Genomic DNA, 16,050 nt, shown 5'->3' with positions numbered 1-16,050 from the left:
ATAATGGTATAACATCGGGTTTGCCCTTTCTAGTTACACAATTATTAGCCAATTTGTGTACTACCAACTAGATTAAACCAATCTCAAATTCTGCTCAAAATTTAGTATCCTGATTAAATAAAGAATAGCCAATCACTCCATTCCAAAGCATACAGATTAAGACGTCTTATATAAATGTTGCAGGATTACGATGATTCAACCATTTTGAAATATTCAACATAATAATTACTTTTTTTGCAGGAGAATTACGAATTTTATTTTGAATTAGTTGCAATTTGTACAGAGAAATAATAACATGCTGTTACTTAACATATAAATTATAATGATGTGTAGACAATGTTCACTTATGTTTAATTCATCTGCAATTTGTATTTAAAAAGTACAATGCATTTTGCTTTTAAAATATTTTCATTTTCAGATAAAAGTTAGCTTTTAAAGAAGAAATAACTAGTTGCGTTAAATAAAAATTTGCAATTACATGTTCAAATTTTCAGAGCATTTCGCAGGTACTGATTAACATTGTTTTTTTCTTGATTTGCCATTTCCTTTATAATAATATGCGCAAGAGCGCATATTAAAAAGTTTTGAGCATTTAAATCAACTCCCGAGAGCCCAATTAGTCAAAAAACACCAAATTTTTCTTGAAATAGTTTCCCATGGAAATCATGTGCATCAAAGTAAGTTTTCACATTGACTTTTTTCAATTATAACTTTTGCTGGAAATTACCTCCAAATTGAATGCAGGGTAGGGTGTCCCAGAATACGGAAGGGTACCCACTGGGTCTCGTATAGAGCATTAAATATAGTACAAGTTCTTATAGATTCTTTATGCAAGGGCGGATCCAGATGGGGGTCATGACCACCCCCTTGTGCTGGGTTTATAACGACTAACGATAATTTTTATAATTTCTTAGACAACAAAAGACTGTTGTAAATTCTACTACTTGACCCCCCCCCCTGACTCGAAAGCTGAATCCACCCCTGTCTTTATGGCAGTTCCTTAAAGAGAATCCCTTTTTAGACTATTGACTACTAGACAAGTTGTAAAATAATTGATACAATGCAATTTTTTTTATTATATCCGGTGATGGACAAAACAATATTTGATTCGTTGAGCTAGAAAATGAATGTCTACTTAAAATGTTAGGGTATATTAAATAATGCATTAAGTAATAATAAAATAAAATAATTAAATATTATTACATGGAGCTTGAATAAAAATATTAACCCCTCTTTTTGTTGGAAAAATTCCACTTATTTAAAGAACACTACATTTTATTATATAAAATCAGCCGTATTAAACTGAACCTGTTTTGTACTTGGCATACCAAAAAAAAACCAACTTGTTTTAATGGATCCTTTTTGGGCAAGATCAACTGCCGTTAATCAAATTAAAATATTTATTCCATTAGCAATGTTTTCCTATTTTTTTCTGCTCTATCCGAACTCGAAAAATGCTCCCGTATTCTGAGACGCCCTGTATAGAATAATTGGCGTGCTAAACGCTCGTATTACTTTTCACCACAAAATTTTGTCCTCATGCTGTTTAATTAGATTATCAATATTTAGTTTATATAAGTCAAACTAATTTAATATGAAATTCGTAACCCTCAAACCGAAGAGCATAAAACTACCATGTTACTCATTCCAAAAATTTATTATATCTCCTAAGCCTGCACCATTAATTAGTAGAATGTATGGTATTCATTTATCCATTTTAACTCAATTACTAACTTTTGGTGCCTATTTTACGGAAATAATTCAAGCTATTACTTGAGAGGTTTGTTAAGTTTAAAATGCTACTAAAAAGTTTTAAAGGAATCTATCTAGACATTTCTAGCAAACCAAAGCTACTAGTTTTTCATTAAAAGAAATTTTTCTCTAATACATAGTAAGGACATAATTAATACAACTAGTGAAAAGTTAGCAATAAATATCTACGACTCGACTAAAGGTTGCAAGCAAAAAGCAAGCCGTCGAATGTTGCCTCGCGTGTTGCATCAATGTTACTCTACATACAAACGTAGCCATCAACAGAAAATTAATACTCAAATATAAATAAAATGAAAATTAAATACAAAATCAAGTGATGTTAACACCAGTTGCGATTTCATAAGAAAAAAGTTATTTGTATTTTACTGAACAATTTCTCTTAATCGGCGAGGTAACTGTTATCAACGGCTTGCCAAATAGGGCATTAACTTCTACGTCAAACTAATTAATATTTAATTTATTGTGGTAAACATTGTAACTCTAATGGCACATACACACAATTTTTACAGGTAGGAATATCGATACCCAAGAATTTTTTTAGGATTTCGGGAAAGTTAAACTGTTAAAGTGTACTTACCGAAATAATGACATAAATTTCGAGACTAATTCGTAAAGTGCTTCCTTAATGAGCGCCACTTTACTATAGAATATTTTTTGTACAAGAATTATGAAGCATGTTAAAGTAGTAGCAACAAAAATTAGTACAAGATTGATTTTTTCTGATCTAGACAATTTTACTTTTATAGTGTTCATAGAAAAGGGCTGTCAAAGAGCTTCTGGTTTTCAAAACTAAATAAAATATATTCAAGTAACAATGATAGGCAAATATAGTTTTTAACTGAGAATTCCATGTTGCTCCAGACTAAGGTTTTGATAAGAATAACCACGTATGGAATTACAGCTGAGCTGATCTGACATCCTTTGAGTTAGTTCAGAATGGTTAAAATGACTGAATATTAACTTTAAAATGTGTGATAAGGACAGAGAATATATTTGAACTTGGGAGAACCCATTCTCGGGGCCAAAGTAAGGTAGATTTTAGCAAAAATATTACATATGTACACGAACTCAATTTACAATCTAAGGAAAAATCTACCTTTAGTTTGGAAGGATGTAGCCAACATGCAAACTTCATATATACATGCCACACTAGTTAGCTGTGGCTTGCATACATACAGTGTAGGATTGAAAAGGAGACAGTGTGTTTTGTTTATGTATTGGTGTTACGTTGCATGCCGTGATCGGATCTTAAATACGCAGGATGAAAAGCAGTAGGAAACTAAAAAGCCGATTGCCTTCAGTCAACTTTATCATATATGGAAGGAATAAAGATTGGGGTTGGGTTTAAACATCAATGGGAAAGTTGATACATAATTATAAACTCTTAATATTTCTCTCTAACTTATTATCCTGACTGGTGAACGAATTGAATACATGAATTAAAGACGATTATTAAAAATCACATCAGATGATTTTTAACACATTGGTGAATATAAAAGAAGATATTGAATGATTCTTTCTAATACTATACTAGTTAGTCAGAATAACCTGTTAGGGAAATGAAAAATTTGAAATAGTTAGTAAAATTTTAAGGTGAGTACGAGTTCTCGAGTTTAAAATAGATTAACAAGACAGTAGGCTGAAAAGATCGCACTGCAATGGCGTTACACCTTGATGAATAGCAAGCAGTCAGATCTTGTCGTATCGAATGATAATTTAGGATAAAAACATTGAACTTGCAATTTCCACAAATAACACAATTTAAATTGTCTGAGCACCACTTAAACACACACGAATAACAATGTTTATACATACAGTTTTTACCAGATATTGCTTAGATTGCTTACTTGACTTTGCCCCACCTGTATGTATGTATATATGTGGGTATTAGTAAACACACCAAAATTCAGTAAAAGTAAACAATTAATAACAAATACGCACATAAAAAGGCCATCAAAACACAAACTGGCATTTAGTCAAAAATAAAATTTATCGAATTTAAAAAAATTTATTTAAAAAAATTATCGCAACTGTGTTAAAACAAAAACCAAGTACATGTTCAATGAAAAGTTGTATGTATTGCGACACGGATACTAACTCAAAATGACACTCAATTAAATGAATTGAAAATCGAGAAATTTACATTCGACTGATATGAACCACATTTGCTTAAAATCATATTGAATGAAGATATTGTTTAGGATTGATTCTATTCTGGATTTTCAAGCTTTTAGAGCACCATAATGAGTCACGCTAATAGTCTCCATTTGTGATCGCACATACAAAAAGATAAAAATTTATACAACAACCAGGAAACAACTTGATCGTAAACAAATTTATACAAATAAATAGAAGCCTCTACAGTAATTTAACAAACAACGCTAGAATTGTGCGCAACGAGGCCGTCATTATCTATTAAGAAGCATCAGGCGCTAATATTTGAGATATAACTATTAGGTAAATATTCGAGGCTAAAAGAAAATTAGTTTTTCTATCCAGGCAAAAACTAAAATACTATTATGCATTAACGCGAAATAATTAGTAATATTAAAAACGAGGAATAACTTTATGAATGAGTCACCATTTAAAGTCTGTCTAACAATTATAATCTCTATTTACACTAAAAAAACATTCAAATAGCATCAAGCGCTCAGAAATTAGAACCCTTATGTACATGTTGCTTGGTAAGTACTTTGATAGAGAACTTCCAGAGGTTCTAATTTTTGTGAAATTATTTTTCGATGCGATTGTGTAACACAAAAACCATTCGGCTTTTTTGTAAAAACGTTTAATATGTACACTATTTATATCAAGCTGGAATTTCTGGTATTTATCTATAACCAAGTGCTTTCTCTTAATTTATGTAAGCCAAATTAACGGAGGAAAGTGTTTTAATATTTATTAAATGCAACGTTTTAGAATAGAGGTTGAAAAACTGCCTGGTGAACGAAAATTTAAGCTTTCAAAATTCGGCCGAGCTTAATACTCGTTTTGAGCGATATTATGCATCAGTGAACAAAGTGTTTGAAACAAAAACAACAAAAGGATGCATGCAACGTGCAAAACCAAAAAGAAACACGCAAAAATATAAACAAGTCACTAGAAACTCAAAACAAAACTGAAAATAAAACATACTTCACTGCTTCAATTAATTAGAGAGGCACAAATATGCCGAATAGTGATGACAGAATTATAATTGGAAGGTTGGAACTTTTTTCAATGCGATTGAAGAACGCAAACTGAAGCAGTGGAAGTGCCTGCGCGCCAAAAAAGTACAAACAAGAGCGAATAGCGCATACGAAATACACAGCGGACAGAATAGATGTAGGAAAGCAGCTTACAGCTTGGTCAGTTGAACTCTTGCTGTATGGAACCGGAATCAAACGTTCTTGTAATTCACCGCCTATCACCTTCAAGAAGTAACAAAGGGGAACATTAAAGAGTGATTCGACAGACAGTGAACACACAAAACAATAAAATATAGTGCACAGAATAATAGACACTACTAGTAAACCTGAATGAATTTTGTAAAAAGACAGCGCCATTTATAAATGCAAGTTTATAGTTTTGGTAAGCCCACATAATTGTCCTGAAAGTTTTCGTATCCTAATGTTGAGAACATTTACATATTACTATTACAAACAGTGCAATGTTCTGCTATTAATAATTTTATAGATCTGGCTTGTAGATATTTTTTTCTCTTAATAATACAAATTGTCATGCAACAATAATAAAATAAGCAACATACCAAAGGCATTTTTGTTTGAGGGGTTTGGATTCTTTTTACAGGGTCAAGGTTAATTAAGCTTCAAATTAGGAAAAAACGTTTTCGGGACAAAATGCATCTTACCAAACCTAAAAAGATCTTATTTCTTTAAAACCCTCACCAAACATATATTATTATGTCATGCAAAATGCAAAAACATATATTTACAACAATTCATATTTACTATTATAATTCCAATAAAACAGAGACTATGTTAATTAATTTAGTGATATGGAACACAAATAACAAGTTGCAACATAATTAAATCAATTAACAACAGTTAACCAATCAAATAATTGCTTTTCTGTAATTTAGCTATTATTACTTTCATGTTGATAAGCTTTGCAAGACAAGAGATTTATGCGATTTACAAGTTCGTGTTTAAGCAATGTATAAACAGATAAAGTGAAAAAGTTAGTATGTTAGGTGGTAGGGTGGGGTCATAAAGAAATAAAACCAAATGACGAAAACTTTATTCTGTATATTGATGTAAATAAACTAGTCAAGAAAGTCAGCAAGCCAACTGGTCGCTGTATTTTTGCAAAACGAAGATGTAGATCTACTTATATATATATATATATAAATATATGTAGACGTGATCTATAAAGTGAATCAGATAATAACAGACAAACGGTAGCTCAAACGTGTGTAACTTTGCCTTGGCTCAATGCCGAATATTAAGAACATAGCATTTCAAAACAGATTATGAAAGTATGCACAATAGCGCCCTAAAATTGCAGTAAAGGGATACGGGTCAGGAAATAAAAATATAAGTGTCTATCTAATAATGATACCGAAAAATGTTAGTTCCGCATGGAACGCGATACATTGATGTAATGAATAGCACGCAAGTTGTTCTATCACGCCAACAGAACTACTTTTCTGTTGTTGAACAGCTGAAATTCTAATATACACATTCAGTGTATGCAGTTTGAATTTGGAATGCGACCACAGACAAATCCCATAGTTAATGCTATAATCAGCGAAACCAAAACAAGAATTAGGTGAAACTGGTTATTTATGAAAAATAATTGTAATAATGAAAATAAAATAAAACAGGATAAAGTAAGATGAGTCAATTACTGTGTATACTATTTAATAACTAATATCGAAGGATTAAGTAAATATAGCCTGCTGACCCACACAGCCGTGCGCAGCAAATAAGTTTTTTTTTGGCAAAATAGCGAGATTTTTAATCTCACAACGTTAACAACTGCAAATTTCAAGTTATATTGATGCAAACAGCTTCCGCAAAAATTCATATATATGTTGTTGGCCGTTTTGGTATACATTACATTTGACACCCAAAAGTGTGCATGCGCTAAACAAGTTTTTAAATAAAATATCATTTGTTTCCATTACCACTAACCTGAGAGTACTAACTATAAGATGCTATACATACAGCTAGTTCTACATCAAAGACGAAATATGTATATATACAAAATAATACAATGTAGTAATGGTTTCGGTCAATATTATGCCTACTATGCTAAGCTAACGAGAGGTTTAATTCAAAAACCGAATGTACCCAAACAAGCTTTAATAACACTATACTCAAAAACTGATGTTGATGCATATTTTATATATTTATAACTCGGAAGACTATTTAAACTCGCAGTTGGCTGTTGCATGACGTAATATTAATAACAAAGACACAAACAAAATAAAAGATGTCACTGCCATGATGTGATATGCCAATATGATATATTGCATAAACTCAACGTGTGAGTTGATGCAATATGCAATATGCAACCATACACAATTACCGTACTATGCGAAGCACCCATCAAATTGTTTGGCAATCGATTTCAAGAAAGGACACCACAGTATCAATTAACATATCAACCGCCAATAAAATTCAACCTAACATTTACCAAATGCTAGTCGAGAAGTAACTACTAACATGTATATATATGTAATATCAACATTTGCAATTGCAAGTTGCTCGTATCATTTGGATCGTCGTTCAATAGAGCGCAAAAATAGCAGATCATTTTTCTTAACAGTTTTTAAACACTGACTCGCCCTACAATCAAACTGGTAGCAATCAATCAACAAACCCACAATGACTAAAAACCGTCTTATTAAAACTTGATTGGGCCAGTGAGGTATATACACTAAGGTAAAGGACATATCGAAATTGGTTTGTAGCAGTTAGGATGAGGTTAAGATGTGGAAAGGAGATGGATTTGCTAAAAACAAAAAAAAAACACACTAGTTGATTAGCTTGGAGTGGCCTAGACCGCAGCGCGAATGACCTCAACGAGGCGTGCACACTAAATTACCTCTAAATTCGAGACAGTTGTGAAAAGTGAACTATCGGTCGTAATTTGCTGCATTGCTACTTGTCTGTGAATAACTGCTAGGAATCAAATTTCCTTGACTCACTCAAATGTAATAATGCGAATAGTGACGCGTCCTTAAAAATTAGAACTTCACATTATTACCTTGAATCAAGCAAATTATGGAGCCATTATCTGGCAGTGAAAGCTGGTAATAACGTACACACAAAGAAGCAAAGTTGCTTCAAATATATTTTAGTACCAGATAAGTCCTTAATTAAAAATGTAATGCTGTTCGAAAATGTGACAATGTGGAGTGTGTTGAACAAAGTATACACTGAATCTAAGGCTAGCTATCCGTTGGAGTTTTTGCTGTAAGCAGTATAGCTAGTAAACATTTTTGAATGTGGGGCAGATAAACTTAAAGCCAAACTATGCACAATGCTTCCTGTGATGCATAGAAATATTGATATTTATGGGTTTTATAAAAAATTACGAGCCTCTATTTAGTGATTGTCAGGGTGACATGATATTACAATAACAGGAGAGGACTGCAGATATGTATTATTGACAAGCGCTATCAGCGGAATTCAACCGAACTGCATGAAACTGAGTGCGCGCTCACCACGTAGAGGTATCGAGCCGTATCGTGCGCACGCGCTTAGAGCCCTTTGGTCGCCGCGAATGAGCATGCACGCGCTGCGGCCAGGACTGACGGCACTAGATGCGCGTTTCATGCACTGGCTTAGGCAGGTCCGCAGGAGAGGCAGGCGCATACTGCGCATTATGAGGAGGTAGTCGCAAGGTGTTGGGAGAAGGGACAGGGCGCTGGTCGTCCTTGACGCGATGTGCCACCGGGTTCGCCGGATCTTCGTCAATGTAAGTGATGTCTGATAGAGGCCGCGGCGGCCAGGGACCGGTGTGGCTGCGCGAACTGCGCAAACTGTGTAAGCTGTGTAAACTATGTACCGAGCGGCGCTCTTCTAGGTCCTCCAGGGTAGACTTGAAAGCTCTGATTACTCGCAGCTGCAAACACAGGGAAGCAGGGTCTCATCAGGCGGGCCGGGAGTACATGCACGCACTCGCACACATGGGACAAGCCGACAGCATAGTCTCGGTTTGCCCCGGCATACATCATCATTCAAATATTGTTTATTATTTATTGTCTTTACTGTCTTGTAGTAACAGTCGAACACTTATTCTGTTTGATAGTGACATAAAATACTGAATCGGAATCATTTGAACCTATTACTTTATTCGAAGTCAAGATCCCTTACTATTTCCTAATCCCATAAGTCTGACCACGTGAACTTGAAGGTACTCTACAGAAACTAGTAATTTGTCCTTTTTGTTTTCAACATTCTTAATTGCACATTCATTTAATGACACTGAAAAAATTTGAATGATGACGATATTTTCTTTAGTAGAACAAATCACACTCAAAAGTGTCCATTCTCTGAGCTTGGTCTCCCTTGCTGCTTTCACTCATTTAGAAACTTTGATGCTTTGACCTCTGATTTAAATAATTCAAGAATCATGTAGCTTTTAGTCAAAACACCAAAATTATATTTAAAAAGCACTCACGCTGTTATTCACATTTTGGTTAGAGGGATTTTCAAAAGTATATATTTATTATTCTGTCTCAATAGGTAAGTTAAAAAGTACTCTTTATAAAATTTTGCCGTTCCTTTTTTCCTTAAGCTGGTGATAGTTTAAACCCTACCTAAATTTTTTCCCAACCGAATTTCAAAGATAATGTTTCTTAATATGTTTGATATTAAGATCGCATATGAATTAATGGAAAACTACAGTGTGCTTCAGGTTTAAGCTTTACAACTTCAGGAATCGATAGAACAGGTTCGAAAAATGTCCCTACATATAATCGATTTTTTCCTGAAATCGCATCGTTACGGAGATAAAAAGCGTTAAAATAAGACTTTTTCCCGCTTTTTCTCCATGCGTTTTGAACCACTGCAGGTAAAATTCGGGACACAAATACTTCTAATGACCTTGCATATTCCCCTTACTTTTCAAACACACTTCCTCCTTGGAAGTGTATTTTGTGTGCCACCCCCTGTTAAACAAAAAAATATTTCAATAAAACACCTGTAAATTCACTGATTAAATTCTACACTTCTTTGTCTCTTAGTTTTTTTACATTTAGATAAAATATAAACAACTTAATAAGCCAACGCGATACTTTAATGCGATATTTAGGCCGTGGAAACCCACATAGATTTGATTTATTGATTGAACTGACGTTTTACATCTTGCTTTTGTGACGGAATTTTGGTCGTGTCTGGTATATCAGCTGTGTCCGGACATTGTGACGGATTAAAACCCTATTATTATTCTTCATTAGAAGTGTTTGTGTTTTGAATTTCATCTTAATCAGAAAAAAATCATGTTATTTCAGCACCTTCTGTCTTCGAAACGATGCGACTTAGGTAAAAAATGTATTCATGTAGACACATTATTCTAAACTGTTCCTGAAATTATCAAGATTAAACTTGAATCGCCCTGTGGAATCGGTGGCCCGTCTTAATCGAGCCTTTATCTCAAACGAGGAAACGTTAGACTAAATTTATATACAGGATGTTTTAGATACGTCTGTCTAGATACGATTACGTTATTGAATTCATTATGGAAAATACACAAAATTTGACAAAATATGGATACTTGTGAAACTTTAGAACAAAATTTAAAAAATCGAGGCATTGCTTTGCTAGATATTCAACCCACATCAAAGTTAATTTCTTAGCTGTTCAGTATGTCCAAAAACCTACGTTTTAAATTAATATCTGCTTCGACGTTTTCTCAAAAGCAGTGCAGCCAAATTTTAAAATTAACCATTTTCCGGATAATTGCTATATGCTACACGAGTGGCAAAAGATTTACTAAAAAACTGATATTTTATGGAAAAAACAAGTAAGCTTGTAACATGACTCGTTAAAATCAAACCTAACAAAAAAAACTGTTATTAGTAATACGAAATAGGTACGTAAAACCAATAATTGTTATAATTACAGAAATAATTATTTAAGTAAATCCAATAAGAATTATCCAAAACGTATACGAATGAATTAAGTATTCAAAAAGCCTCCTTCCTAATTCAAAGATATAAATATTTGTGCCCCAAAAGTATGAAGATTCGTGCGAATGGCTCTTCTAACTTGTTACTTCCATATTAACGGTAGTGTTCTTTCTTCAATTATTTCCTTCGTGTAATCAATGGCAATTAATCGTTCCAATAACCGAAAAATGTCAGTCGAAGGTTATTTAAATTTAAAACGCAGGTTTCGGGACATTTTTTATACATTTAAATTGAAATGAAATTTGTCAAAGGAAAAACTTATACAACAATTTTTATAGTAGTTGTCAGAAGAAATGACGAGCGAATAACTATTGAAGATGTCTTACAATTTTGTTGAATTAGGTGCTACAGTTTCATATTCTTCCGCATTATATCAAAAATGGTTCGCATTTTCTATAGTATGTCTTCTGGAAACCTACCCACTCTAAAAACTTGGCTGCATGTGAACATGTTAGCATTTTTGAGGCACCCTTTATAGTTGGAACTAACTTTAAATTGTGGGCCACCTTATCACAATTTTTAGAAATTGATGAAATATACAGATTATAAGTTAGGTCTCTACGAAGTCTATACTAAATATAATTAACTGGAAGCGATTCAAAACATGATCTTTGAAGTCAATATTGACTGATAGGTTAGGTATAGGTATGCGATTGCTTGGATACTGAAGAAAATAACGAGAAAAAAAGTAAACACATATATACAAAATTAAATTACAAGAGCAAGAATATTCCAAAAATATACAACGCCTAGCGTAAAATAGTAACTATGAAATATATACCTAAAAACAAAACCCAGTGCAAAATCACATTAATAGTGTGTTTACTTCTTTCATTGTTTGTCGAATTAGTATAATGGTATGTAAGTGTGTTTTGTTAGAAATGGTTGGCGAGCTATATTTACAGTCCCTCATCCTCTAGTCTCAAAACGGAAAAACATAAAAACCAAAAGATAGTGAAAGAGACAGATCATAGAAACAGCGCAGAGGGCGTAATACTGTAACATACTTTTCCAGAACACCAACTTTCGCCATTCGTTAATAGATCAATCATTCGTTAATATGAAAGCTGCGCTAGATGTTAGTCACACATTTATACATGTTAAATACAATCATTCATATGTACATACACTGCTCGCAAATATATTAATTGAAGAGTTTTTTGGATTTTTGTAGAATTAAAAGGTCAATGACATTCCGTTCTTTAATTTAAGCCATATTTAAATAAATCTGGTCATAAGCCAAAAACAAAAATCCAAAAATCCCTAAAACAGTCATCAAACCCGAAAAAACCCAAACGCTTATAACTGGCTGTGTTGTCAGCAGCACGCTCGTAAAAGGTATCGGTTTGGTCATGTTGGTATAAAGTGACAGATCAATTGATGGTATTGGCTAATGGTACCACTAAACTAAACGAGGTACAGGGTAAGGGGGCGACAAGACACATCCAGGAAGGTTTGGCTCTAAAAACATCTAACATTGTATAGAAGTGCAAATAGTCGGCAATCGCAGTTCAGCTAAAAGAAGGCCTACTACAACTACATACTTGTTTTGTGTGGCGGAATTTGCTTGATACACCCAACGGTTCCCTATACCTCAGTTTCTTTCATCGCTTCAGCTGGCTATCAAACGTACAAAAATGTTGATTATTTTTACTGTTGCTACATGTGCGACCATAGTGGAAAACATCCAGGAGCTTAACGAACTATCAGTAGTTGTTCATATATTAGACATTTTTAAATTGGAATTTTACTTGTATTGTATGAAAAATATCAAATGGATTATTTTCTTTAACCATTAATTAGTGCAAAATGTCCCAAATATTCATACGAAAATATTGACTTTAATAACAGAGTTGCCCAAAAATGTCAGGAAATGCAATAAATACCTAATGTTTGGTATGACAGTATAATTAAATGGGCTTCAGTATATTTTATGTAATGCCAATAAAAGCAAACTAATTAATCAAACAAACCCATATGCATATTCGGCAGAGTACCAAAAAAATAGCATTACATGTATGTAAAAAATTCCAATTTGAAATTATCAAATATCAACATCCAACATGTCAGCTACTTCTAAGACCTCTTATATTTAAATAGGGTCATCCCGTCTGCAAATATTAGATGAAACGGATTTTCGTCGTTAGCGCATGACATAGATAAATGTAATTTAGAGTTCAAAGATTTTTGAGTTTTTAGATAAAAAAGTGTACTTTTCTTCTAAATTCTGAAGGATAAACATTCTTTGACCATATTATATATAAACATATTTTGACCAGATACGTAGCTTAAATGTAAAAACGTTATCTACAAGACAAACCAAAAATATCTATGCCAGGCTATCAAAAAACGCGTTGCTGAAGATCGGTAAATATATATACATATATGTATATATGTTTACCTAAGAATGCTTATACTATTTTTCATTTACTTAATGCAAAATCGGCACGAATTAAAGTACCATTGATGTAAGATGTACCAAAGACGTAAAAGTATGACGCAACAGACAGAGGACATTAAAATACGAGCATCAAAGTGCTCTGATGGGCAAACAGTTTGCCAATCGGTCAGATTTGTGTATATAGGTGCAACTTTAGACAACACAGCCATATTTTTCGTCTATATTCAGATTTACTTTATTTTTATTTCAACCTTTTTTATCTGTTACTTTCTCAGTGCCTAACGTTAGGTGATGACACTGAAAGCAGCAGTATCAAAAAAGATTATCAAATGGACTGTTTCTAACGTGATCTTTCATGCATATGGACTATCACTGTAATCTAATATTTTACCAGCTTAGCAAAGTGTAAATTAATAAGTAACTTCTACTACGGTGAATGGTGTCTGATTCTACGCATGCTAAAGAGTGAATAGCTGTTCAATGTAATTCAATATCAAGAAGATAAAATCAATTCTTCTGATATTAAAGTATACCATTGATAACTCATTTACATTGAAATAGAAAGCATCTAAAAACTAAAAGAGAGTTAGGAAAAAAGGAAAGCAATCTGAACAAATTTAAAGTATCACCAACTCTCTCAATACAAAAATTAAACTAAACAGAAGATGGGATTAGTAGAACCACTGCTGGCTTACTAAAATATTAGTAATACTTGGTGTTTAAATCAGTTAAAACTACATTAAAATTGAGTTACTGCACCTGCAAGGCATAAACGTTAATCTATTCGACAAACATTTAAAAAAGGAACGCTACAAAAAAAACATTGACAACTAGAAGCGAACAATTATTCCTTGGGTGGACAACACACATTTTGTAACAAAACTGAAGCCCCTAATGATTATAAAAGAATAGTACGTGTTGCGTCTGCTGCTGCATCTCATTTGCATTTTATTTAGATAATACATACTATTCCAGTATATGTTTTATGAAAATACTAGCTGGAAATGCCTTAATTGGTTAGATAAAATGCTGTCATCTTATTTGAGATTTTAAGATCAGCTTTATATTTAATAAAATTTTAAATAAATACGATACTAGTTGACCACCCAGACGGAAGGATTAATTTTGCGACACGCACTGTCAACTGTTAAGCAGCAGTCATGCTGGTCAAGTAAGACTAAAAATAGAAAAGTGGTATAGGAAATCAAGGATGAGACAGATGGGAGGACCTTAATTCAATGTTTATACGACTTTACCTATAGAAACCCTTAAACTGAGCTCTGTTCCAAAAATCAGTCACACATTTCATATCATTACACTTGTATGAGTCCGAGGCTTTCATTTATTTGCTGGACAATAAAGGCTCTGACTCATCACTATATTGGTCGACTATCCGTTTAAGAGATAAGGCGGCCAATTTCGATATATTTTTTACAAAACTTAATTGATGTAGCTACCAGAATTATTAATAGAACTTACCTGTGTTTGTAATCGTGTAAGACCTCGAATCCATAGGATTTGTCCTGCTCTTGGTTTCTTGTCGGAATCGACATCAAATTTCTCTTCGCCAATTGCTATAGCTTCTGTGTATTCTTCGGGATGACCACGACCCCATCTAATAGTCACCACAATATTTAAGAATAACGCAATGTGCAGCAAATATTATTATAGAATATTTAAACGTGTAACTAGTACAAATAATGATTAAAACATTGCAACATATTGAATTCAATTATGTATGTTGACAACTTACGACAAAATTTTAGGAATCTTGCGGGTTGGGATGGTGGTAACAAGTTGGCCCCATAGAAGTGTTCCAATGCCAAAGAATAAGCACCAGAACCATTGCTCCAAAGTGAGGGCCTTGGTTGAAAAGGCCATTCCTCCATATTGAATAATGACAACCTAGTTAATGGCACAATATTAATTATAACAATTTTTTAAAAGACTAATCAGCTTACTTGTGCAGCGCAAGTTCCAATCCAGATAGTGTAGAAGATGGGATTAGTGAAGATGCCTTGGAATATATTTCTTTGGCCGTGAATCTTTCTGGCGTTGAATTCATTGAATAAGGTCATCATGACAAATGAGTTGAAAATTACAGTAAAATGTTGAGTTGGTCCGGCGCCGATTTCCGCCCCTCTTCCTGATTCGATATCTAGCATTTTGTCACCTATAACAATGTTGGTGTAAAAAAATTGCTATTAGAACAATCTAATTCAACTTACCGACAAACAATAGAGAGAATATTACAGTTAGTTGGTAGATAGCCTGGCCAAGAATGTTCTTCATCATGGTTCTTGAAATAAGCGGTTTTGTTCTTCCATAAGGTTTTCTAAGCAGCAAATCGCTTGTGGGTGATTCAGTGGCTAAAGCTAAAGATGCTAAAGTGTCCATAATTAAGTTGACCCATAACATTTGTACAGCCTAAAACATAAAAAATGATTAGTAGTAACTGAAACATTAATAAAGTAGCATATTGTCGTAATTACCTTCAGAGGACTGTCCTGAACTGCACAAGCACCAATAAAAGCGACAATAACAGCAACAACGTTTACAGTCAGTTGGAACTGCAAGAATTTAGCTATACTGTCATATACGTTTCTACCCCACATAACGGCTTTGACAATACTGCTGAAGTTGTCATCAGTTAAAATAATATCGGAAGCTTCTTTTGCTACATCGGTACCAGCAATGCCCTAAAAAACCATAACAGGTCACAGTTAATCATTCG

General features: G+C 33.4%; 1 protein-coding gene across 10 annotated transcripts in view; it reads right to left on the bottom strand.

Annotated features, from left to right (window-relative positions):
- The window catches only part of LOC109533790 (plasma membrane calcium-transporting ATPase 1), a 106,727-nt gene that overhangs the window by 4,236 nt on the left and 86,441 nt on the right, over positions 1–16,050 (bottom strand). For 6 of the 10 annotated variants that reach the window (XM_019899194.2, XM_019899196.2, XM_019899195.2 and 3 more), the window contains 6 exons: positions 15,809–16,015; positions 15,545–15,743; positions 15,278–15,489; positions 15,070–15,221; positions 14,796–14,931; positions 6,619–8,847 (listed from right to left, as the gene is read on the bottom strand). In XM_019899194.2, coding sequence (XP_019754753.1) covers positions 8,542–8,847; positions 14,796–14,931; positions 15,070–15,221; positions 15,278–15,489; positions 15,545–15,743; positions 15,809–16,015 — 1,212 coding nt within the window. In that variant the 3' untranslated portion in view covers positions 6,619–8,541. Of the gene's footprint in view, positions 1–3,620; positions 3,636–5,114; positions 5,184–6,618; positions 8,848–11,020; positions 12,536–14,795; positions 14,932–15,069; positions 15,222–15,277; positions 15,490–15,544; positions 15,744–15,808; positions 16,016–16,050 lie in introns of those variants that run through there. The other 4 variants (XM_048662482.1, XM_019899200.2, XM_048662504.1 and 1 more) reach the window with 4 other exon arrangements.

Source organism: Dendroctonus ponderosae, unplaced genomic scaffold (genome assembly GCF_020466585.1).
Source record: "Dendroctonus ponderosae isolate FM_Combo_2020 unplaced genomic scaffold, Dpon_F_20191213v2 Dpon_F_20191213_1, whole genome shotgun sequence".
Taxonomy (NCBI): Eukaryota; Metazoa; Arthropoda; class Insecta; order Coleoptera; family Curculionidae; genus Dendroctonus; species Dendroctonus ponderosae.
This window is presented reverse-complemented; position numbering and strand designations above follow the sequence as displayed.